General features: G+C 40.6%; 1 protein-coding gene across 9 annotated transcripts in view; it reads left to right on the top strand.

Moving 5' to 3' along the window:
* The window catches only part of LOC108267310 (zinc finger protein 521), a 136,575-nt gene extending 118,430 nt beyond the window's left edge, over positions 1–18,145 (top strand). For all 9 annotated transcript variants that reach the window (XM_053681572.1, XM_053681574.1, XM_053681573.1 and 6 more), the window contains one exon: positions 16,771–18,145. In XM_053681572.1, coding sequence (XP_053537547.1) covers positions 16,771–16,803 — 33 coding nt within the window. In that variant the 3' untranslated portion in view covers positions 16,804–18,145. The remainder of the gene's footprint in view (positions 1–16,770) is intronic.
* The last annotated feature ends 7,325 nt before the right edge of the window (positions 18,146–25,470 follow it).

The raw sequence follows: 25,470 nt of genomic DNA, 5'->3' as shown, positions 1-25,470 counted from the left end.
CGATATAGACACACGTCCAATTCCAGGTCGATTCATAACATTTCCAGTTGACGGAAACTTCTTAATTATTGCCCTGATGGTGGAAATGTGCATCTTCAACGCTTGTGCTATTTTCTTATAGACACTTCCCATTGTGTGAAGCTCAACAACCTTTTGCCGCACATCACAGCTACATTCCTCGCTCTTACCCATTGTTATGAATGACTAAGGGAATTTGGCCTATGTGTTACCTCATATTTATACCCCTGTGAAACAGGAAGTCATGTTTGAACAATTTCCTGTTCCTAATCACCCAGCTGTAGAAAAAAAAAAAATAATAAGTAAAATATCAATGGGAATATACTTGTATATTTTTCCCATATGAATTCATAGGGTTGCCAATAATTGTGGGACACACATTGAAATTCTCACAGCCTTCTTTGCTCAAATTTACCAAGGGTGCCAATATTAGTGGAGGGCACGCAAACATTTTCCCCATTTTTTCCCTTAACATGGTTGCCAGGTTTCGTATATAACGTCAGTTTTTTTTTTTTTTTCAGATATATTGATTGCAAAACAAAAATACGTACAAACGTTAACTTGTTTTTCTCCCTGAAAACCAAAAAAAGGCTTTTTTTTGTGTTTGTTTGTTTCATATTGCAGGATCTGAACCTGGCAACCTTTCTAAAAATAACTAATAAAAAAAAGAACCCAAGCAAACAAAAAATTAAGACATTGCTTATTTTTTTCAGCCTTTATTATTGACATATACTGTATATTGCAGTACAATGACTTTTTTTTTTTCTTCACATATCACTAGCGTGTTAGGACGCTGGGGTCAGAACACAGCGTCAGCCATGATACAGTGCCCCTGGAGCAGGTAGGGTTAAGGGTCTTGCTCAAAACCTTCTGATCGATAACCCAGAGCCTTTCATCATTGAGCCACCACTGCCCACAATCAAAAGTAATCAGACTGAACTGGTTGAACTAGAACAGTGGACTTGTTCAACAAACAGACTTCATGTACAAACCATAATGAACTTTCTTTTACGTTCACACTATCCGTTGTGACCCAGATGAGGACGGGTTCCCTTCTGAGTCCGGTTCCTCTCAAGGTTTCTTCCTCATATCATCTTAGGGAGTTTTTCCTCACCACCGTCACCACCGTTTCTCTCTCAATAGGGATAAATTCACACACTTAAAATTTGTATCCTGTGTTTATATTTTTCTGTAAAGCTGCTTTGAGACAATGTCCGTCGCTAAAAGCGCTATACAAATCAAATTGAATTGAATCGAATAGAACTCAAGATGATCTGTTCGATCCGAACCGAACGAGTTTTCACAGATTTTCACAGATTTGCGGTCTGATTATTGAACCGACAACATGGACCGATTTAAAAAGCGAAGAAGGACGGAAATGCGTTCAGAACGTTTAAAGACGAATTGACCGAGAAGTGTGCTTTTAGTCTCCCTGCATCTCTTCCGAGTCCGTACAGAAAAGCGCCAGTGCGAGACAAAATAGAACCATTTTGAATTGTTTTGTTTGTTGCCATGAAATAATCATTCATTGCTAAGCATTAAAAGTCACTCCCTCCAGGATTGGGTGATTTTCCAGATCGCAGAGACCAATGCAAAATCTATGACAATTACCGCGGATTTGGGCCGAGACGCATCGTGTGACATCATCGTGACGGGTAAAACCCGCTTCGCTGTTTCACGTGCGTGGAACATGAGCGAAATCCTGTACAGACTGAAAAGTCACCAATCGTTCCTATCACCAATCGCTGCTTATGTAGAACTGTACCATTGCTAATTTTCGTAGAATAACCCTGAAGCACGTTAAACAAATGGTCTGCATTTATATAGCACTTTTTTTAGCCTTAGCGGTTCCAAAGTGCTTTACACGGGGTCTCATTCACACACACACCAATGGTAGCTGAGCTGCTACGCAAGGTGCTAGCTTGGAGCAACTTGGGGTTCAGTGTCTCGCCCAAGGACACTTCGAGATGTGGAGTCACGTGGACCGGGAATCGAACCGCCAACCCTACGATTAGTGGACGACCCGCTCTACCACCTGATCCACATGAAGAAAGCAGCGATGTTTAGAAAGCCGCGCTGCGAGGAGGAGCTCCGGCGTAACACCGTAGCGATGTTCCACTTACTCAGGTAGATTAGAATTAGACAGGCTCACACACTCTTCGCTCCTGTGAGAATTCTGTACGTTTGCATGTGTACATGTGTGTGTAACGCGTGCGCGTCCACCAAGACTCCTGTCTTTGTTCCCGCGTCTTGCCGGGTCTGATGTGCGTATGCAAACACGTCGTCTAGAGGGAGACGTGACAAAAACTCCCCGAAGCCTTTGAGCTTTCTCTTGTTCTCTCTCTTCCGTCTCGTCTGCGCGCTCGGGGATGTTCAATCCAAACAAACGGCGGTGCCGCGCGCTCAGCTGAGAAATCCGATCACCTTTTTTTGATCTCTGACACTTCTGTGCTACATCCCGTCAACTTTTCCTAAACTTTCTTGAGGGAATGGCAAATTAACAGTTAATTTTTCAAGTGCCAGAGGCATCCCTCGTTTCACAAAGCGTAGGATTTAGGAAGAACACGCGGCATCGTGATTTGGGAAGAACAGCCCGTGTTAGTAATCAGAATTACCCTCGGAGGTTCTTTGAAGTTCTTTCTGATTCAGACTGCAGTAATTGTGATTAATTCATACGGTCTGTCTGAGTCGTTCTCGATTTTATTCAAATCAGCGTCGCCTTATTGGAATGACTGCATTAGGTTGTGATGTTGTTAAAGCATTTAAATCAGTTGATTAATCAATCAAATAAGAACATTTAAAGCCCCAGGGAAGCTCAATGTGTGATTGCTTGTTGATTAGGTTAATTTTGGTGTTTTGTGCACACAAAATAAATCAACCGAAGCATAAATAATTGGTGCCCTTCTAACGTCTACATGTACTTGATCAGCATGTTGCTGTGGCTGATAAAAGACAAGTTTTTCTGCCAATAATGGACATCAGTTCAGTTTGTGATCCGATTTTGCTGCAGCTTTTTTGCAAAATGTGCGTTTTTGCCGGAAAACTACTTGAACTGGCGAAATCGCAGCTGCGCAAAATAGTTTTGCGCGGTCTTTGTTGGTAAACGAGACATTTTTAGCTGTACGAATGTTCGACGCATGTGAATCGAAGTGGGCTTTAGCTGAATGCACGTCACGTGGTAAATGGTCTGCACTTACATAGCGCTTTTTTAACCTTAGCAGTTCCAAAGCGCTTTAGCAGAGCTGCCATTCAAGGCACTAGCTTGCCATCGGGAGCAGCGTGGGGTTCAGTGTCTTCCCCGAGGACACTTCGGCATGTGTAGTCACGTATTCCGGGAATCGAACCGCCAACGCTACGATCAGTGGATAACCCGCTCTACCACCTGAGCCACAGCCGCCAATCGTGGTAGAGCGTCTCGGCCCGAACCTGTGGAAAATCTGCGGTAATTTAGAAAAATTGCAAGCTCCTCCGAACATTGCGGCGTTTCCTTGATTTTGCTTTCATTTTCTGCTATCGCAAAAATCCTAGAGAGACTGATAAACAGTCGTTAATGAAAGGAAACGTATCGAACCGAACAGAGTGAATCAGAAATTGAACGAATCGGCGATTGTTTCCTCACCTGTGTTAGCGTGAAAAGAGACCGAAACTGTTTTAGTCGTTAAAATTAGGCAGTGTTGTTGTTTCTCCAGACGTAGGTTAGGTTATAAACGTAGAGGAAAGTGTAACGCCTTTCAGTGGCATTCGACAAAATGTGACCGTGGTTCCGTCTCCGACATGGTCATGTGATATACTTGACGTCTTTACGATTAGAATTCGTCGCACTGCATGAAAAGATCTCAATACATATTACATATCTGGGATGAAATCTATAAGCACGCGATATGATCACATGTTCTCCGTGTCAGATTTTACGATGACGATCCTCTAATGATAGACCTCCGAAAAAAATCCTTCAAAGCGAGCTTTAGGGGATATAATAAGGATATATTTTTCGGTTCGTTCGCTTGTTTTTGTTTACGTTTCAAATCTGGTATTGTTGTGCCGTAAGGTTCGCGTAATCCTTTGCCGTCCTCTTATCGGTCGATTCAAACCCTGACCCTAGCCATCGTAGCAGCATTGAGATTTCGATGGAAAAATCGGTCAGAACTTGTCTTTCTTTGGTCCCATGTTACATTAAAAACCGCAAATCTTAACTCGTGGCCAAAGAATTCTTTTACGATGTTCAATTTCTCTCAGCAAAACAGTCATCCAGTATTAACCCAGATTTAGTTTAGAGATACACTTCATTAGTGGGTTTGGAAAGTCCTCAGCAGATTTCTTGCTATAATGTTGCAGTAAAGTAGCTAATGCGCATTCTTTTACAGCAGGAGTGTGTTGTGTTGTGGCGGGACGCGAGTGTGTTTCGGAGCCCTGCGGACTTCATCTCCCTTCCAGTGACAGGCAGAGATCCTCCCTGCCTCTGTCTAATTAGAGGATGTAGCCCAGGGCTCACGGCCCGGGAAGACCACCCTCCCTCCCACCATCACTCCCTAAAGAAAGCATTTAATTGGGCTCTTAAGTCCTAGCCTTCATTTTTTTAGGGTTTGTATATATGTGTGTGTGTGTGAAAGACATGTGCACTGACATCACCTTAGGATTTATAAAAGGCCTCTCTTTTATTTTGGTATCACGAAGCTTTGCGATATCAATAGTCGCGTCTTCTCCGACCATAAAGCTCATAATCCGAGTTTTAATCACGACGCTGTGTGATTTCTCTCTCGTCTTACCTCAGGGTGTGATGATATCAGGAGTCTTCATCCATGTGTCTTCTTTATGAAGCGGTTTGCCTTCCTACATCAGTTGCTCTCTCATTTCTAAGGAAAAGTGTGGTTTTTTTTAGATGAACTTTCCATCCTTTCTTGCCTCCTTGCTTTTTAAAAGTGCGAGGCACAATTTTTTATTTTTTTTTAATCACTTTTGTGAATTCGATTACAATTCCTTTCCTCTGTTAACCTCTGTGGTATTATAATCCAGTGAGTCCAGATCATCCATGTATGTGTCATTTTCATCATTGCGTGCTGCGTTTTTTTTTGATCGTCAAGCCAACGCTCCGGCTCTGATACGTCCCTCGCTGTCACGTATTCTTTGACTATGTGTGGCGTTTTATTTCTTTTTTCTTTAACATGCGTTATCAAATCCTGATTAAGTCAGCTATATGAGAACTTTCTGAGTCGCCTGGATGTTTCTCTGAGATGGCGTCTTTCTCCTGATCTTTCCTGCTTGCTCTCTCTCTCTCTCTCTCTCTCTCTCTCTATACCTCCCCTATCTTTCTCCCTTAATGAGGCCCCATAATAACACAGCAGTTGTGCAGTTGTTTTGCTTCCTCTGTCAAACAGCGGGACGGCTGCACTGCGAGTTTGCTGGAGCGTTTGCTTGCACTCCTTCGACAGGGTAATGAGTGTCATTTGGAGCAACAAAGCTGTTAAACGATGGCTGTTTGCCGCTGCAGTCATACTTCAAACCTCTCCCAGTGTCGTCGCGCAGACCTTCAGCTCTTCGGCGCGTGCATACAGTAGCTCCCTCTATAGGATCGTACGCTAAACTGTGCACAGAAGCACGAGGGAGACGTTAGGTGGAGTGGGGTATAAGGATAGATCCAGCACAGAGGTGTAGGTGATGTTTACCGCAACAAAATAATTAAAGGACTGGAAATGTAGAGAAAAATACAGTCCCAAAGCCAGCATCGGCATTAAAGTACAGAAAAAATAAAACTCTCTGTATTTAGTGCTTGTCCGTTTGAAATGCATTTAAAACCAAGACATTAAAAAAAAATCAACGTAGATAAAATGTATGCAACGTACAATATTTTACAGAAATGTATATAACGCAAACACACACGTTTGTCTTATAATCCTTATGAGGACCTGCAGTTGGCTTAATTATTAATGCAGCTAATTAATGCACCTAAACCTAATCATAACCATGACCTTAGTAACCAAAAGGAAACATCCATCCATCCATCCATCCATCCATCCATCCATCTTCAACCATTTACTCCTTTTCAGGGTCACGGGGAACCTGGAGCCTATCCCAGGAAGCATCGGGCACAAGGCGGGGTACACCCTGGACAGGGTGCCTGTCCATCGCAGGGCACACAAAAGGAAACATTTAGGCTTTAATTTAATTTAATTTATTAAAATAGAAGCGTTAATCTTTGTAGAGGACCAGACAAATGTCCCCATGAGTTCAAAACTCTCCAATCCTTGTACAGCCATTTTGACAGAAAAACATTCAAACATAAAGCTACTGTATAAAATATAATATAATATAATATAATATAATACACCACAGAATAATTTACCAGAGGTTATTTTAATCAGTATAATTCCAGATATTTATATTACATGTTGTCAACGTGGCTAGCAAAACCAACTAGTTAAAAATGCATAGTCATGCTAGCTAGCTAGCTAAACCGTGTTAGCTAGCATTGTTTTCGTTTTCATCATGGCATGGATAATGCATACTTTTTTTTTTTCTAATGTATACTTTACTATAATGATGTTTTACCTTGAGAAAGTGTTTAACAGTAAGCGACAGCAAGTAAACATACTTCATAGTAAGTTTAATTTAACTTCTTAATTTGTTAGCTGAAGGCGTGGAACATTATAACCTGTGATGTACCGAATAAAAATCACATGAGATGTTAATTCAGACTCATTTGGGAGTTCGTGGGTAAGACAAAGAAAGAAACCCATACGGATATTAAAGAATAACGGATATTTTCGGTTGTGTTTTTGTTCCTAGCAAAATACCGTTTTTACGATGTCGCGTTCACACAATTTTGCCCAGTTTATTTTAAATCATTCTAATATAATCTAACCAACAATTCATTCTTGTCACGTTCTTATGACTTGATTTGTACTGCTTTCAGTAAATAAGTCTGACAAAATCATGTTTTTCTAAAAAATGTTAAAGTAAAGGCAGCTCATGGTTTGAACTTTCCCTCGCCTGGAAACTCTCTCTCTCTCACACGTGAAATTCACAAGATAATTGGTTTCCAAGGAGATTGAGCCGGCCACGGTCAGAGGACGAGGTCAAATCTGCAGTTGGCCTGAGATGTGTTTATTATTGTAGAGAGTGCCCACTTTGAGTTGTTTATATAGATTTATTCATATATTTCTGGTTTTATTGGAAGCAAAGCCAGGCATGAGGAAAAACTGGACTGTTTCCAGTGCGGAGAAGACATCTGATTAAGACGGTAGAGAGACTGAAACCGTTACTAATGCACTCTGGTGAAATTGTCCTGTATTGTTCAAGCCATGAGATATTTTTCAACACAGTGTCCTTCTTAAAGATTTTTTCAACGGTGATTAATCAAAGAACGAGTCTATGAACGCTGAGTATCAGTTTAGTACCAAACCTCTAAGTGAGTTAACTAACACAGTGAGAAAAGTGAAAGCTCTACATTTCTGTCAACATGTTGATCATGGGATTCATTTCAGTTCTGGAATCTTCGCACGTTCTTACTGTATTTCCTGTGGGTTTCCTCTGGGTTCTCCAGTTTCTTCCCACCTCCAAAAAGCATGCTGGTAGGTGGTTTGGTTACCTGTGATGGACTGGTGTCCCAATTAGGGTGTATTCCTGGCTCTCACACAGGGTTCCTGGGATAGGCTCTGACCCTGATCAGGATAAAGTGGGTACTGAAGATTCTGAAAGAGATGAATTTAATCAGAAAGAGAAGGTCAGAAAAGGACTTTTAGGCCATTTTCACATATGATTTTCCCCCCAGACTCTGGGCCATTGTAGCCTTAAGTTTGGTATGATTGGATCCAGAGATCCAATCCTTGGTCCTCTTGAAAATGGTAGTCTGTGGTTCACTTTAACTGAATACATAGTAGACAAATATATAAATAAATAAATAAATACTAAAAATCAGTACTACTATTACTACTACTACTACTACTACTAATAATAATAATAATAATAATAATAATAATAGAAATTGTAGTGAGTGGTAGTAGTAAAATATACAGCAAATAATAATAATAATTGTATTAATGTACTTCAATATACTACTTAATACTGTTATACACATATGACACAGTTTAAGTGACTTTTTATGCCAATCTTAGGAATACAGCGTTATTCAAAATGATACATTTTTAGCATATTTAAAACTATTTCTCACTTGTTTGTTTGTTTTGTTTGTTGTAAACATCTGTATACAATTGTATAATAGTTACGTATGAACGTAAATGCATTTAGTCTTAATAAAAAAAAAAAAAAGAAGAAGACTTAACGCGACCCCTGGAACAACTTCTCTATATAATACAAGTCTCTCTATTTTCATATACACGTCGTCCTTATCAAAGCGGATCAGTACAGGATTATCTTCTCGACATTTGCTGAGACTTCCTCTGTCTGCTGTCGTTTTAAGGTTGGCATCGTGATGTCTTAATTAAAAGCGTCGAGCTGGAGTGAGTTGAAGAGTTACTTTAGCACTCTTACAGATGGCACCGAGGCGCCAAACTTGTGCACAGACAAGCGAAAGCCCTCGCGGGACTCCGTGACAATAGGAAATTGTGGGCGATGTCATGTTCATGCATTTTAGTCCAGCTCATATTATATCTAACATCAGAAATCCGGAAAAACAAAGACTGTTGGCTATCAGTGTGGTACTTTCTTTGGGATTTATAGATGTGCTAGTATGCACATGGTCCGTGTGCTAGCAGTTTTACTTTGCCCGTAGCTAACATGAGCACTCTGAACGGTGAGCTGTGTTCTATACGGCTGTCTCTTTGTCTAAGTGCTGTTCTTCTCGATCTCTCAGCCGTCGTCTGCTGCCTCCTTTTCCTTTTCACAGAGCCCCATGAGGCAGTGTGCTAAGAGGCCTTTCTCTCTGGCCATTCCTGAGGCTCAGACTACACAAGAAAGCCCTCTAAAAGCCTTAAGGGGAACTGCACATGATTCAGAATGACTGTTTTAACCCTGAACATAGAGTGATGCTGGAAGAGGATAGTGGTGTATTGCTGCGTGTGGTTTGTAGCGCGGATCAGGTTCAAATTAAAACCTAAATACGTGACAAAATAAATCGTAAAATATGGTTTTCAGAGGTTCACATTGGGAGTATTTTTTCCGCTTCCAGTGGAAATTGGTGAAATATTTTTCATTGAACATTTTCTCACCAGGATGCAATGGATTTAATAGTCTCAGTGACAGATTCACAATATAGCCAATGTGTCATTAGTAACATCTTTCCTTGCGGAGCTTGAAATTCTATATTATTATAGACTACAAAGAATGTAACAGAAGTTAAGTCCATGGAGTGAGGGGGGAAAAAAACACACGAGGGCATGCTTTTGTTGGAAAATAATCAGCGATAAATAATCAGGTGTGATTCAGAGTGAAATGGAGTTAACGGGAATTATTTATGATTTCTATTTGTTTATTTATTTCAGTCATTCAATATAAAATGAAGATAATGCAAGTTGATTATTATCCAATAACTGCATGTCCTTGAGCATTTTATTCCTCTTATACCTCCGCAATTTGCCAAAAAAAAAAAAAAAAGATCAGTTAAAGAACATTTAATTTGTTTACAATTACGTTTAATGTCGTCGAAGCAAGTTAATTCCTGCTATCACTTATGTTATAGACATTATAACTAATCGGTCACTAATCGTCTGATAAATGAATAAATGTCAGTGTAATCGTAACATTGACACTGGAGACTCCTTCCTTAAACGTTAAATAAACGTCTCCTCACAGAAAACTTCCCCGTAGATGTATTTGTAATCACTTTTTAACATGTTTATACGGAGCGTCCTTCACGCAAGTCCGTCTGAACGAGTTGTTACTATAGAAATATTAGTCCTGTGATTGTTGCAGCTAGATCAAAAGAAAATGAATCAACACCTACTAACCGGTCATATTTGGGAATTCAACAACCAATGCTTATTACTACACCATCAGAGACCATGAGGCTCCTGTTGGACATATTTGAATCCTATTAAAAACACCAAACGAATCATTCAGTAATCACCTGTTAAACTTTTGGGACTCTCTGTATTGTGATATCCATCCATATGGAAAACCACGAAAGCACCAGGAATCATGATTTTTTTTTAAGCAGATTCAGCAGATTGTTCTCTAGCTTTTAGTGAACACAGTGTCATGTTCATTAGGGAGGCTAAATATTTGATATATATACATACCATAGGTAAGTCAGATTACTTGTTTGAAGTTCTAACTTTTATTCTTTCCGTTTTTAACTCCGTGGTGGAATAGTTCTCAACAGTTTTACAAGAAATAGAAAGAAATCCTTAACGATAGCCTGGAGCTCATTTTAGGCCTCTCCCAGGTGGCTAAGAAGCAAAACATCCACCTCTCGCCGTGTCCTATAAACCCAGCCGGCCGATCCATCGCCCAACCGTATCAATAAGCGCCAGAGAAATGGGAGCCGCCAAAACTAACGATCTCTTAATAAATCAACAGCAGCTTCCCAGCCATGTAGTCTCTCTCTACCTCTACCTCTCTCTGTCTCACTCTCTATCTTTCTCTCTTATCCCTCAGCCATGTCTTAACACACTTCAGACAAATTGCACCTGTTTGCATGGGCTTTAAGTGAACCGCTGATAGGTTTTGTAGCGTTTTGCCGTTTTTTTTCTCCACCCCAACCTCCACCCATGACCCCCAAATGCCAAACACATCAACACGCTGGTATACAATTATGTAATGGCATAAAAGGACAGCAGGGACTGTGGAAGACTGGATGGAGAAGAAAAGGAAGACTAAAGAGAGTACTGGAGTTTCTGTGATGAGGGAAGAAAAGGAAGTGAACTTTGGAGATCTTGTACCATTGAGGAAGGCTCTGAACCCATTGTTCATCTCCAAATCATAGTGGTGACAGAGAAGATGGTGAGGGAGAACATGGCAAGGGAGATTAGGGTATGGGGGAACATGGTGAGGGTGAACACGAGAACGTGATGCAGGAGAACACGGTAAGGAAGAATACAGTGAGGAATAACGTGATGCAGTAGAAAACCGTGAGGGAGAAATGTGGTGCTGGAGAATACAGTGAGAAAGTACATGGTGGAGAGCACAACGATTGAAAAAGCAGTAAGGAAGAACACGGTGATAGATAACATGGTGATGGAGTATGCATGGATGGAGAATGCAGCAATGGAGAACACAGTGATGGAGAATACCATGAGGAAATACATGGTGATGGAACACAGTGAGGAAGTAAATGATGATGGATTATGCAGTGATGGAGAACGCAGTGAGGAAGTAAATGATGATGGAGTATGCAGTGATGGAGAACGCAGTGAGGAAGTAAATGATGATGGAGTATGCAGTGATGGAGAACGCAGTGATGGAGAACGCAGTGAGGAAGTACATGATGATGGAGTATGCAGTGATGGAGAAAGCAGTGAGGAAGTACATGGTGATGGAGTATGCAGTGATGGAGAATGCAGTGATGGAGAATGCAGTGATGAAGTACATGGTGATGGAGTATGCAGTGATTGAGAATGCAGTGAGGAAGTATATGGTGCTGGAGAATGCAGTGAGAAAGTACATGGTGGAGAGCACAATGATTGAGAAAGCAGTAAGGAAGTACATGGTGATAGATAACATGGTGATGGAGTATGCATTGATGGAGAATGCGGCAATGGAGAACATGGTGATGGAGAATGCAGTGAGGAAGTACATGGTGATGGAGAATGCAGTGATGGAGAACGCAGTGAGGAAGTGCATGGTGATGGAGTATGCAGTGATGGAGTATGCAGTGATGGAGAACGCAGTGAGGAAGTGCATGGTGATGGAGTATGCAGTGATGGAGTATGCAGTGATGGAGAACGCAGTGAGGAAGTACATGGTGATGAAGTATGCAGTGATGGAGAATGCAGTGAGGAAGTACATGCTGATGGAGTATGCAGTGATGGAGAACGCAGTGAGGAAGTACATGGTGATGGAGTATGCAGTGATGGAGAACGCAGTGATTGAGAATGCAGTGAGGAAGTACATGGTGATGGAGTATGCAGTGATGGAGAACGCAGTGATGGAGAACGCAGTGAGGAAGTGCATGGTGATGGAGTATGCAGTGATGGAGAACGCAGTGAGGAAGTACAGAGCATGACAGAACACAGTGATGGAGAACATAGTGGCTTCTTTGTAGTTGTTATATCCTGCCAGAATTCAGTCACTGACCTTGTGTGATTATTTTGAAAAGGTCCACAGTGACACAGATTTCATTATTTTTTGAAAAGGCACTTTCTGTAACAAGCCCACATTTCACACACACACACACACACACCAAGTCTTTGGAACAAATCCAGAAACACATAAGTACATATGAAATTGCGTGTCTTTTAATATAACATGTAAATATGAGATTATTGTTTAATATAAAATGATGAGTTGCCTTTGGAAACTGCATTGTGAGTTATCAGAGATTGTGTAGATGCGAATGCATATGCAAGGACCACGCTGCTCTCATTGCGTTAGCGTTCTCGCTACGGTATTGATTTGTTTCTGTCTCTAGGCCGTGCCGTGTCTCTGTAGATAGTAATTTAGAGTGGGTGTAATAATACGCGCTTCTGAATTGAATCCGCCATGTTTACACACTTGCCATATATTCATTATGAGAACAGCTGACGGAATGAGCGCAACACACACTCCGGTATTTAGATTTTTAATACAGATAATAATTGAGATGCTCGGAGCGAGACCGGTGCTGTCGTTCGCTCTCGCCAAAACACACTGGGTAGCCTCAGACGCAGAGGCAGGCTTTGTCTTTTCCCTTTTGTCTTTCTTCCTCTGTTTTCTTTTTTTTTTCACCCTTCTCCAGCCTGCATGGCTGCCACTGAAGTCGTTTAACACTGTCCTTGAGAATGCCTGAAGAGTGAGAGAGAGAAAGGGAGAGAGAGAGAGCACGAGAGAGAGAGAGCCTGTCACATGTTTAAAGGAAGAGGTAGACCACTGCTCCCCCATGAGGCTTTATTTTCCCCTTTAATAGCTGTTGCGAGCCCTACATTATATCCAAGGAGCCGCATCCCTTTGGGGTCTCGGCATGCACTTGAGTGTGCGCGCGCACGCACACACACACACACACACACACACACACACAACAAATGCCTGTACACAATAATGCAGGCAGACACTCACACACCTACACGCACTCTTTTTCTTCTCTCTTTGTCCCTCCCCTTTCGATCTTTCTCTCCTTCTGTCTTCTCTTTCTCTCACACACACACACTTATGCACGTTCCTTTCCTTTCCCCCCACACGCCACAAACACCTCGGCACACACTCGCTCAGTCACTTTGCGGCGCCGCGTGTCAATATCCTGCCATTTGAAGCCCCAGGCCGCTGAGGCTAGGGAGCTGCCGACAAGCAGGGCTGATGGGTAATGGACCGCATTCATTAAGGAAGCTGCAGCTCTGCTCCTTCCTTCTGCCACCAGGGGAGGAGGTGAAGGAGGAGGATGAGGTTTGTGGTGGAGGGGGTTTGTCTCAGGAGAAACCCTCTTCCTCCCTCCCTCGGTTTCTTGCTGCTTCTGTCAGTAAATGGCTGCCTCATTCACTCAGACTGGAATGAAGGTGAGAGTTTGAACACAGCCATGTTCACACACCAACTTTATTTTCCCCTTGCCCCTGCCCCTGGCATAACAACTTCTTATTACCTTGCCTGTCCCGGCATCATAGGGTCCTGGAAGTGTGAGGTGGATTTAGGGATGAAGGTGAATAATCCAGGCTTGCGCTTGACAGCCCAAAGCTGTAGAGACTACATTATGTTTTATGTACTTCAATCTAAATCCAAAAAGTCCACCTATTCCTATTTAAAGGACATCAACCTTTTTTGCATGAATAGACAGCGTGATACTTTCTAACCTTGTATTTATAGATACATGAACCACTCATTTGTCTTACACAGTCACCAATTTATAAAAAAAAAAAAAAAAATGAAGACTTACAGAAACTATTTCATGTTAATGAAATGATTTCAAATGGACTGTGGAGATTTAAAAAAAATCGTCTCGATTTCTCAGTATAAACCGATATTAGCCATGAACATTCAGTTAGCAGTCGGTGCTAAGTGTACTTACAGTATCATTTAAGCGATACAATTCATTTATTAGTAATCTAACAACACAGCTGAGGTAAAACTTAATATTCTGTATCACTCTGTCTTGTTTCCCCGTCACTACGACTTTAAATTGTCCATATAAAAGACATAACAGATCTACTGTATGCTAGCTAGCTAATTTGTAGCTAGCTAGAAACAGTGTTGTCGTAAATGTAACTACTTGAATAGTGAGCGTAAAGCACACTGAGTAGTTGGATCAGGTGTGCTTGAGACAACACCTGTGTTGCATATTTGTGCTGTTGTGAGGGATTCTATTCAGGGGGTTGATTCATTTTGCGACAGGAGAAGTCATTGTAAGTTGCGTTTTTGGTTGAACCACTTGAAGCATTCGTCGTGTTGAACTATTTCAATCGCTTTGGTTTGATCTGTTCATCGCAAACAGCTGAAAGTCTGTACATTTTGACAGTTAACCTGATTTGCAATGGGGGTCGAATCATTTTGATCGCAACTGTAATGGTTCTGTGCTAGCTAGCTAAACTGTAGCTTCCCTCCTCAGCATTTAGTGTTTCACAGTTCCATAGCAGCCTTCTCTCACAAGTTTAACCACATAATATACTTTTTAGTCTAATTTTACAAGTATGGTATATTTTAGCTATTTAAAAACTTACCGACACGTAAATATTAATTGTTTCCTAAATTGTTTTGGGTTTTCTTTTTTGTCTTGTTTCCACTGTCATTGCCTTTAAATTGTCAGTATAAAAGAAACAACGCCTCTATGCTAGCTAGCTAAATCATAGCTTCCAAATTTCCCACTCGCATAACAACAGCCTTCTCAAAAGTTTCCCCGCTTAAGTAGCGAGTGCGTTATGTATCTTTTAGTGTAATTGTAGACTGATGAAGTCTTTTCTTGGACATCTAACACCATATCTGAGGTAAATGTTGATATTTCAGATCATTTTGTTTGTTTTGTTTGTTTATTTCCACTGTACTACTGTAGATGAATTTGCCTAGCAACAGTGTGCTAACAGTTTGAATCGTTTGAACAGCAACTTTATTGTATGTCCACCTTCGTACGTCAAAGAAACCACAATAGTAAACGTTTGAAAATACCATGTCATATATTTGCACTGCTGTTTAGTCTTCGACGTTGTTGTTGTTTTTTTTTTTTCGTCCTGTATTTTATTTGCTACTAATAAGGCAAGCTTGTGACAGGTGTACTTAATCCGTGCCAGTTTGAGGCATCCAAGGTTGCGTTATAGAGCGAGTACAGCAAGTGGGGCATGTAGTTTGCATTAAAGGGATTAGCAGTCACTTCAAAAGATGACCTGGATTCGGCCCACCAGGGACACCAGTGCCACTGCCCCCCCAGGTCCACACTTCCCTTCACAGAGGCTCCCTCCGTGCTTTTGTTAGTGCACACAGGTGTATCTGTATTTATTTTATTTTTGCTGCTTGAGTGTCTTTGTGTGTACGATCGGCGTCGGTACGTTATCTCTGATTTTTCCCCCAACCGTTTGATTTCATGCCTCGATGATTCCAACTAGATCCGAGGGTTAACAAAACACTTGTAATTTGCATGCACTCACCTCTGCTGATAAATCTAAAGGGTTTTTCTTATATTTTATTTTAATTGTTGGTTTGTTTGTTTGTTTTTGTTTTTCACATCCAATTGAAATTTTCCTTCGCTTGTGCATATTAATATCTGATACGAAAGGGACGGCAGGAAGGGGAGAGAAATCAATGAGAAATGAACAGTAAGAGCCTAATCATTCGGAGGTAACAAATGACCGAGCCTTTTATTGTTCATTTCACATCGATTTTTCATTTTCAGACTCCACTGTTTTCCAGAGCACCGTGCACCACTTAGACTGCACATTATAATCACGGTTCGTATTAAATATACAGTGGTGCTTACATTTAATACAGAGTTTTATCAACACCACTGAGCCTCGTGGTTCAGGAAACGCATATAAGGATTCGACTCGGATTCGATTGGACGTATTAATTAACAGCCGTCGTCAGCTTTGTCGGAAAACAAAAGCAAGAAATTATTATGTTATTCACCCCGTTCTGCTCGTATGAGAAAGACTCAGCTCCTGGCTGGTTGTCATGGCCACAGCCATCGATCCCTGGGCGTTTGCGTTCGGATTGAGACGTCGCGGTTTGAGGGGGTTTGACAGCTCGAGCGCGTCACCTGCTATGTCTCTGTGCTTTTCTACCATACCTGCTGCCGCACAGGGCCGAGCTCTGTCGATCCCCATGCAAATTCCGCTCCGTTCTCTACTAATTGGATTTAGATAATAGAAACGACAAACATGTCCGTCAGTCACGTTTTCTCAGCCGGCATTGTTCCTTCTTGTTCCTAAGGAGTCCGGACGGATGACGTGCACGCGGTTCCTGATTGTTTTATCGAAGGTAGACGTGTCGCTCGACAGGAAAATGACACGGCAGCTTCATTTGGGTGAACGAATTACGAAGGGTAAAGCTTTTCGGACGAGAAACATGCATAACCGGATATACATTTATGAGACGGATGTGATATACTTGTGCCAGTACGCTATGATTACAGTAATGTACGGTTAAATTGCGGGAAAGTGAAGGGCGCTTCAGAAAACGTGAAAGTTAAATCAATTATAGCGTTCATATCGACTGATATCTGGTCTGTATTTTTCCTCTATTTTGCAGAATCACACTCTGAGCCAGCACAGCAGCAGCTAACAAGGAAGATCAACTCAACATAAAGAGCCTCGCCAACGACATCCACCAATCATTGTGCTCTTTTTGTCAGTTTTGCACTGAAATGTTCATTTCAGTTAACAAAAAAAAAAAAAAAAAAAAATTAACCCGAGAGCCAGAGGCAAGACATATCCTTGTGAAATTTGACGTTGACACGTTGTTTATCCAACATGTTTGTAAATACCGTTCTTTCCGTCTTGCTGTCTGTCAGCTCTTATGCGTTCTTGCGCTCGCCATTGTACATACTGTTTGTTGGGGGGGGGGGGGGGGGGGGGGGAGTATTACACTTTGTTTAAATCATTTTAAATGGACAAATCATCAGCCAGAGACCTTCGACGTCAGGTGGACGATTTTTAACGGCTGATACACGTCCAGTTGTCTGTGATGCACCCTCTCGAGCCGTGGGATGAGATGCCTGATCACCAGCATGGCCTGAGCAAAACTTTTTACAAAAACTAACACACCTCAGCTAAAAATATGTGGAGTACACTTGTGTATCTCAATTGTTCTGAAAGCAAAGAGAAAAAAAAAAAGGATAGAAGGGATACTTGATATATGCAACAACAACAAAAACAAAACAGTTTTGTGTTAAAAGAAGTATTGAAAGACTCTTTGGGTTGGAAGGAGTTCACAGATGGGACCCATTCCTCGTTCTCCCTCCCTCTGGATGAGAAACTGCTCTCCACACTTGTACATTTCTGTTATTAATGTTTACCCGTCACCGAAGGCTGGATATGACTGGAATTGTCCTTTCTTTTTTCTTTTTTTTTCTTTTTTCCCTTTTTGTCAGACATGCAATGGGGAATAAATGTATCCTCTGTTTCAGGTCTGTTCTGGCTGCTATCACTCGATTATATGGTGAGGTTCTGGTCAGAAAAAAAATGAATAAAAAAAACGAAAGAAAAACAAGTATTTGTACCCTCCGCCCACGAGTAAGCCGAGCCGAGTCATTTCCGTCGCTATGCTATCGTTCTATTCATGCTGTGAGACATGGTAATGTGTACAGTATTCTCATGGATCTCTGGTATATATGTCAGTTTGGAATTAGTCGAACCTGAAATGCACTTTTGTAACACTCCATACTTTCATGGATGTTCATGTTCGAAAGGCGCTTGACAAGTGACTGTCAATTCAGCCACAAGACTTTGGGAAATCAAACTTTTAACAAGGGTGACAACTTCTGGTGTTAAGAGGGGGGAAAAAATGTTATATACAAATATTAACCGGGGTCTGAATTTGCTAGACCTCTTTTTTTTTTTTTTTTGTGTTCTCATGTGATGAAAACATTACAAAAAAAAAAAACATTAAAATTGTATGAAGATAACTCTGTGTGTATATGTGTCTATGTGTTTCTAGGAGTTTCTGTCGTTGTGTAACACATTTCCTTTATGTAATTACTGCATTTTCTGACATATATATTAGATTTGTGCATGCTTCTGATATTAGGTCATGTCCAGACGTTTTTTTTTAATCTGTGATAATCTGTGAGGGGAAAAAAAAAAAAAAAAAGCTCACAATAGAATTCAGTTCAATTCTATTCAATTCAGTGCCTCCTGCTAGTAAGGCAGAGAAAATATTGGCGTTATGGGAATCATTGAAAAGCAATGTGTAAAACGTGGGAGGACTCATCTTAGATAGCGTTTGCTTTTCTGAGAGTAGGAGGTGAAGGAGCAAAAAAAAAAAAAAAATGTTTCCCGAATATATACTCTCACCGAAAGTAATTAAAAAAAAAAAAAAAAGTATCATTTTTAAATTGGAAATCTCCTTCTGAACATCTTAATTCATATGAGACTCCATTTTAAAAACCACCCTCAACTTGTGTCCCTCAGCTGCTTCACAGAGGAAAATACTTGGCCAACCTTACTGAGCATCAGGGTCCAGAAGAACTGTGGTGTTCCTCAGGGGTCTTTCTGACCAACTCTTTTCAGGCTCTCTGCATCTGCAGGCTGTGATATGGGTTTACATTGTTAGCAGGGGTAACAGCCAAACAGTCTATTGCCTCACTGCCCATGCCAACATTCCATAAGCACCTGCAGTTCATGCTAAACTGATCAAATGTTCACTAGCATGCGTCCAAGCACTGCTGGTATTCCTTCTCTGGGTCGTGGAGGACTTGATGTTGTGTCTACTGGGACATGTTCACTACGGTCAAGTAGTAGAATTCCATGAGAGCATATATGTGCCTTTAATAATGGGTTTCCACACGCTTGTAGTATCATGGAAATGAGGGCACAAGATGCAGGGGTTTGGGCTGCTAGAGCTAGCCGTATGTCTCGTAATTAAAATGTAGAATTGTGCTCGCAGCACAGCATACAACATAAGGTATATTAAAACTCTTCAATCTACGTTCACTTCAGTGTTTAAGAAGACAGTATCCCAGTCAAGGGTACTAAGCACTTAGGAAAATTTCAGACACCTTGCCAAAAAAAAGTCCCTGACTAGCTACAGGGAAATTCCTACAGTATGTTACTCCCAGGTGGAAGAACCATGTCCAGGCGACAGTCGAACCTCCAGCTGTTTCTTTTTACTAACACGTACTTTCCCAGCCTTTTGTTGCCTCCGTCCCAACTTTTTTGAGACGTCTTACGGCTATGAAATTCAAAATGACCTTATTTTCTGTCTTAAAACGGTACATTTCCTCGGTTTAAACATTTGGTTTGTTTTCGATGTGCTATTGTGAATAACCTACGGCTTTATGAGATTTGCGAACCATTGCGTTCTTTTTTTTTTATCTACATATAGTTACATTTTACACAGCGTCCCAACTTTTTTGGAATTGGGCTTGTACATAAATTGTACATTGTCTCGTACATGAAATTTAAAATGGTCATTTGTACATACCGTTCCAGCCTGCTACAGCATCGTTCATTAATGCTAGCATTATATTTCTACTCCAATGCATTATGGGGCAGATTCCTGACAGTCTATCACTTCATTTCATATCCTCTGTGCTCAATCCCAGTGGTTATAGATGGCACCAACACAGCTAAAACCCAAGACAATCTGGGAATGCCAGCTGTTTCCTTCTCTATCTGTGGGATATGTGATTTGCTTTATTTTCATTGTGCATAGATGATGACAGTGTACAGTATATACCATGGATTTTTCTACCTCAGGTACAAATTAATATTCAACATTCGATATATGTAGTGCAGATGATATAGGTGGCTTACAGTGCTTTGCCGTCCAGTTGTGCATCGCACCGTGTTCAGAGAAATTGAGCGTCTCAGTTTTCAAACCCTGCCTTTGCTAGTCAGTACTGATGCAATGATCTATTGATACTAGCCCTGCAGAGATTACTTGTCACTACTCATCACCCAATCGTAGCTAAATGGAAAGTGTCTCTCTGAAATAAAGAGGTAAAGAGGCATCAGATACCTCACAGAGCTCGCCGCACATCTGTGATGCAGACAATCTGTTTGAAGTTAGCCGAATGCCCGAGCACACATCGAAAACATTACAGCCCATCTCTCCCAGTTTAACCATCAAACTGAATGCACGTTTGGCAGTGACATAGTTAGCGACTAACGTTGCCAGGCACTTTTAATAAGCTTCAAGGGTATTCAGAGGCATCCAGCTCTTCATGTTTGCCAACAGCATCCTGGCCCACTTCATCCATTCCATTAAAGCGGGTGGTGGCCTCCTGCTCGTGTTTGTGATTTAATTAAATGTGCTCGCGGAGGCGAGAGCAGGACCGTTGCAATGTCTGTCGCCTGAGCATGTGCATGGGAGACAGTGGCCTGTCTCGCTGCTTCCCAAAAACAAGGGGTTTGTGGGGGGATTTTTTGGCACATGCCATCACACAGGGCCATGTCAGCCTGCAGAGAAGCATCTGAACAGACATACAAATCAAAAGCTGGAGGCAGAAAGCACGGACTGCTAGCGTACATGGCCTACGCCAGATTTGGGTAGTTGTGATGCCCTACAGACTTACCTGAATGTCACTGGAAATCCTTTTGAAGGCTAATGAGATCTCTATCATGATTAGAGAGACAGACAAGGAGAAAATGTGAGCATGACTGTCAGTGATGATTGAATTTATTGACTCATTCATCCATGACATTTGTCCATTCACCAGGGATCCAGTAAAGTATGACAGTTGATTATTGAAGGCACTATTCATAATGCTTCCATAGAGGTTGTATTCTTAGGTATAATAATTATGCATTCATAGTAAGAAGGGTTTCTCAAGGGTTCTAAGTAAAACACGATGATAGGGAAGCAATTTTTTGGGGGGGATCTATAGAGAATTCCCCTAGTGGGCCAAACCAAAGAAACCTCAAGTGTGGTAAATGGACTCTTTTTTTAAATAAGAGTGTTATTCGGTTTCAAGTGACTTTAAATCATTAAATCATTTTTCCATTGTCCAGGAATCTGTGCTGGTCCACTTTTTCGCCACTTTCAGAGCTGAATGCTTAACCACCATTGAATTAATAAGGCTACATTGGAGTGGTTTTCCAACTGGTTCGAGCACAAAAATTCCGCTGGTCTGGAAATAAGAATGAGTACCATTAGAGGCTTGGGTGTGGTATCATTTCATCACCATGGTAATAACTCCAGTAAGCTATATTCATGGCCTCCAAGGCGAACATAACCATTTTACTTGCTATTGCAACAATACGTAAATAACACTGCTAATGCTGGCATGAATACTATGTTTCAGTTGATCAGCTCAACACTGAATAAACTTTTTACAACCAGTAAAACCAATCAAATCATTGCTTTTGCATGGAGTCATGGACTATTGATATGGCGACTGAATGATTATACAATCAAGTTTGTTTTGGCAATTGGAGGTATGCTCCTAAGGGTTCTGCATGGAACAGTCTCTTTATATATATATATATATATATATATATATATATATATATATATATATATATATATATATATATATATATATATATATATATAATATATAGATATATATATATCTCGAACCTTTACAGGTTTGTCCAGAGGAACAAAGTGAATAACCCTTAAGGGTGCTATGATGTTGGATAGTAACTAGCAGTGTTATTCATGGCATAATCATTAATTATGTACCTTGTAACTGCTGTAATCAAAAACACTGTCCTATGGTCATCCCTGGACTCTTAATCACAATACACTCATACTGAAAACAGTACTGTTTGACTTTATGACTATATAGTAGAAGAATAGTAATGATTTATATCCCCCAGTATCCAGGGTCACCCAGGAGAGGATGGATTCCATTTTGAGTGTGGTTCCTCTCAAGCTTTTCAAAGTTTTTCCTTTCTACTGTCACATCTGGTTTGCTCATTATGGATCAAAATCTACATCTGTATTTGTTCAAAGCTGCTTTATGGCAATATTTATCGTTAAAACTGAATTGGGAAAGTTGAATTTTCCGTTGTTTTGGGGTTTTTTTTTTTCCAACCGTGTGATTGCAATGCTCATCACCACAGGCACAGATCAGAGCCTGGGCCTAAACTCTTCAAGGCCACCCAGAAGTTCTGCAGAGGTTTAAGTGTGGTGGAACTTCCTCAGCAGGCACAGAAAAGAAACACAAGAATAAGTTTCAGGTGATAATTGGAGGGAAAAAAAGCCCAGAACTGTGAATATCGCCTTCAGGTCCTGGAGGAGTTTCAGAGAAACTTGGCAGTGGTGAGCACATCCACCCCCACGCATTACTACAAATACACCAGATAACAAGTACACTGTGTTTCGCATGCAATGTGCAGCAAATGCACTGTACACTGCCAAACTTTGAATGCCTCTGGATCACATTGTTCTCGCAGTCTTTCTCTGATGCCGACCACTTTTAAGCCCCCAGGTCCTGCCTGGACGGCTAATTAACTTTCCTCTAGTGAGCTACGATGCCTGAGGGGTGAGTCGCCCTCTAGCATCAGCTTCACAGTCTCTCACCGTCATACTATCCAGGAGTCTGGAGCTCCAGAACAGGTGTGTCCTCCACCCCCCCCCACCCCCCCCCCCACCATACTGAATCTAGCAGGAAGTGATGGAATGCGATTCCTACTTCTCAGGGTGAAAGCGACTTTAAATCCCATTAGCAGTGTGAGTTAGCAGTGTGAGTAGAGTAAGAAACAGAGCGAGGAAAAGAGCTGCAGATAAGGGAAGTACTGATGAGATATGAGAGCCAAGTGCACTGAAAAGTCTAACTTTACTCTTTATCTTTGACTCGATGGTCTAAACTTTAAAGAAATGATAAATGACACAATTTAAATTTTCCACTCAAATAACTGGAGAAACCATTCGCTAAAAGCTGCAAATAGACAGCGTCGGAGGAAGAACTCAATAAGATAAATTGGCATATCAAAATCATGCATAGCGCTCCATAATAAATACCGTTTGACCATTTCCTGTTTCTTTGGAGTATAAATATGTAGTCCATCATCATAGGAATGAGTTTTCAATACAGGAGGCTGTCGACATAGGGTATGTGTTCCTTGTGCTGCTAAAAATCATAGGAATACAGTCATGTGAAAAAATAAGTACACCCCATGGAAATTGTGGGCTTTTTTTTTTTGACATATTTGGACAAGCAAACATTTAATCCTCTTTGAATCAGTGTCTATTAATAAAGTTGATACACTCTATCAAATGATACATAAAATTGACATTTTGTAGTAATTTTCATAATTTAAATGAACCAAAAAAAAAAAAAACAGATCAGTCACATGGAAAAATTAAGTACACCCCTACATTTCTCACACCTTCAAATCCATATAATTAGAATCCGGTGTTGAAGATCGGGTGGCAGTGATTAGAACCTGCTCAGGAAGTGCAGGTGGAACTGGTCTTATTTATACACCTTTCATATCTAGTGTCTGGTGTTCCCTTTGTTAGTGAGGTGTGTGGTGTCATCATGCCAAGATCTAAAGAGCTCCGTAACGCCTTCAGAAAAGAAAAAAAAAGGTCGTGGATGCCTATGAGTCTGGCAAGGGATTTAAAAAGATCTCCAAATTATTTGAAATACATCATTCCACTGTGAGGAAAATAATCTACAAATGCCGCAGATTATAAACGACTGCCAATTTGTCCAGGACTGGTCGTCCCGGCAAATTCAGCCCAAGAGCAGACCGTCAAAAAGAAGTCCCCGAAAACCCCAGGATTTCCTCACAGGATCCGCTAGTAAGTCTTACTGCTGTTGGTGTTAAAGTGCATGCTTCTACAATCAGAATGAGATTGCACAAATTTGAGCTGCATGGGAGGTGTGCCAGGAAAAAGCCTTTGCAGGACTACAGTTTGCCAACGAGTGTGTAGGCAAAGACCAGGCCTTTTGGAATAATGTCTAATAACAGCAGACATGTTTGCCATTGACCAAAGACAGCTTTTCAGGAGAAGCGCCTCATACCACCTGTGAAGCACGGTGGTGGAAATGTTATGGTTTTGGGTTGCTTCTTTGCCTCAGGGACTGGACAGCTTGCATTCGTTGATTCAAGTATGAATTCTGCATCATATCAAAGAGTTCTTGAAGTTAATGTGAGGCCATCTGTCTGAAAGCTGAAGATGAAGATCTGAAAGTGGATCTTTCAACAGGATAATGATCCTAAACACACTAGAAAATTCCTGAAGGAATGGCTCAAAAAGAAGAAATGGAGGGTTATGGAATGGCCCAGTCAAAGCCCGGATTTGAATCCAATTGAAATGTTGTGGGTGCATTTGAAACTGGCAGTACATGCAAGAAAACCCTCAAACATCTCGTAACTGAAAGAATATTGCATTCCAGCAAGCCTGGTGGACAATTATGCAAAACACCTACAATAAGTTATTTCTGCTAAAGGGGGCAATACTAGCTTCTGAGGAAAAGGGTGTACCTACTTTTTCCACTAAAGATCAGATCTGTTTATATTTCTGTTGAATAAATAATTGAAAAAGCTAATTTTCCATGTGGTTTTGTTCAAGTATATTGTTTTTTTTTTTTTTTTTTACAGTAATAGGCACTGTTTCAAAAATGATCAAATGTTTGCTTGTCCAAATATGTAAAAAATAAATAAATAATAATAATAATAATAAAAAATTACATTTCTACTTATCTTATTTTTTCACATGACTGTAAACAAACAAACAAACAGACAAATAAACTCATTTATTCATAATAGGCAGGATTTTTTTTTAATGTTTAAAAAAAACTACTGATTTAAATTATAATCTCAATATATCAATTGTATTATACATATTCACAGCCATCTTACTTATGTGCCAGAAATATACTGAAAAGACTTATTAATCATTAACAGTTCGGGAAAACTGTTAACAAAATCTAGTTAACCAGTCCTAGTCTGCTATTAAGTTATCATTGCAGCAAGGAACCATCATTGGCATATGTTAGCAAGACATAAATAGTTATCTAGGTAAAATCATGAGGTAGCAGGCTATTGTTTCAGCTTTGGTTAAACCAAGGTCTAATGATTGGAGTAACTAAACATATGTCGCTAAATCCTGTTTCCATCTAGCTTTGTAGTTATCACACTATAAAATTATTTAATATCTACGCACTGTATACAGTATACTTCACTATAACCACTATAAAAAAGTCAGAGGCTATCACAACAGTTGCTAAACATTACATAAGCAACCTGGATAGATAAATAACTCAACACTAACTACAACATTGTAACAAAAAATGCATACTGAAATCTCTTTGTTTTGCAGCTGATAGCT

This window comes from Ictalurus punctatus, chromosome 7 (assembly GCF_001660625.3).
Source record: "Ictalurus punctatus breed USDA103 chromosome 7, Coco_2.0, whole genome shotgun sequence".
NCBI lineage: Eukaryota > Metazoa > Chordata > Actinopteri > Siluriformes > Ictaluridae > Ictalurus > Ictalurus punctatus.
The sequence above is the reverse complement of the archived record's forward strand: the minus strand, read 5'-3'. Positions and strand labels throughout refer to the sequence as shown.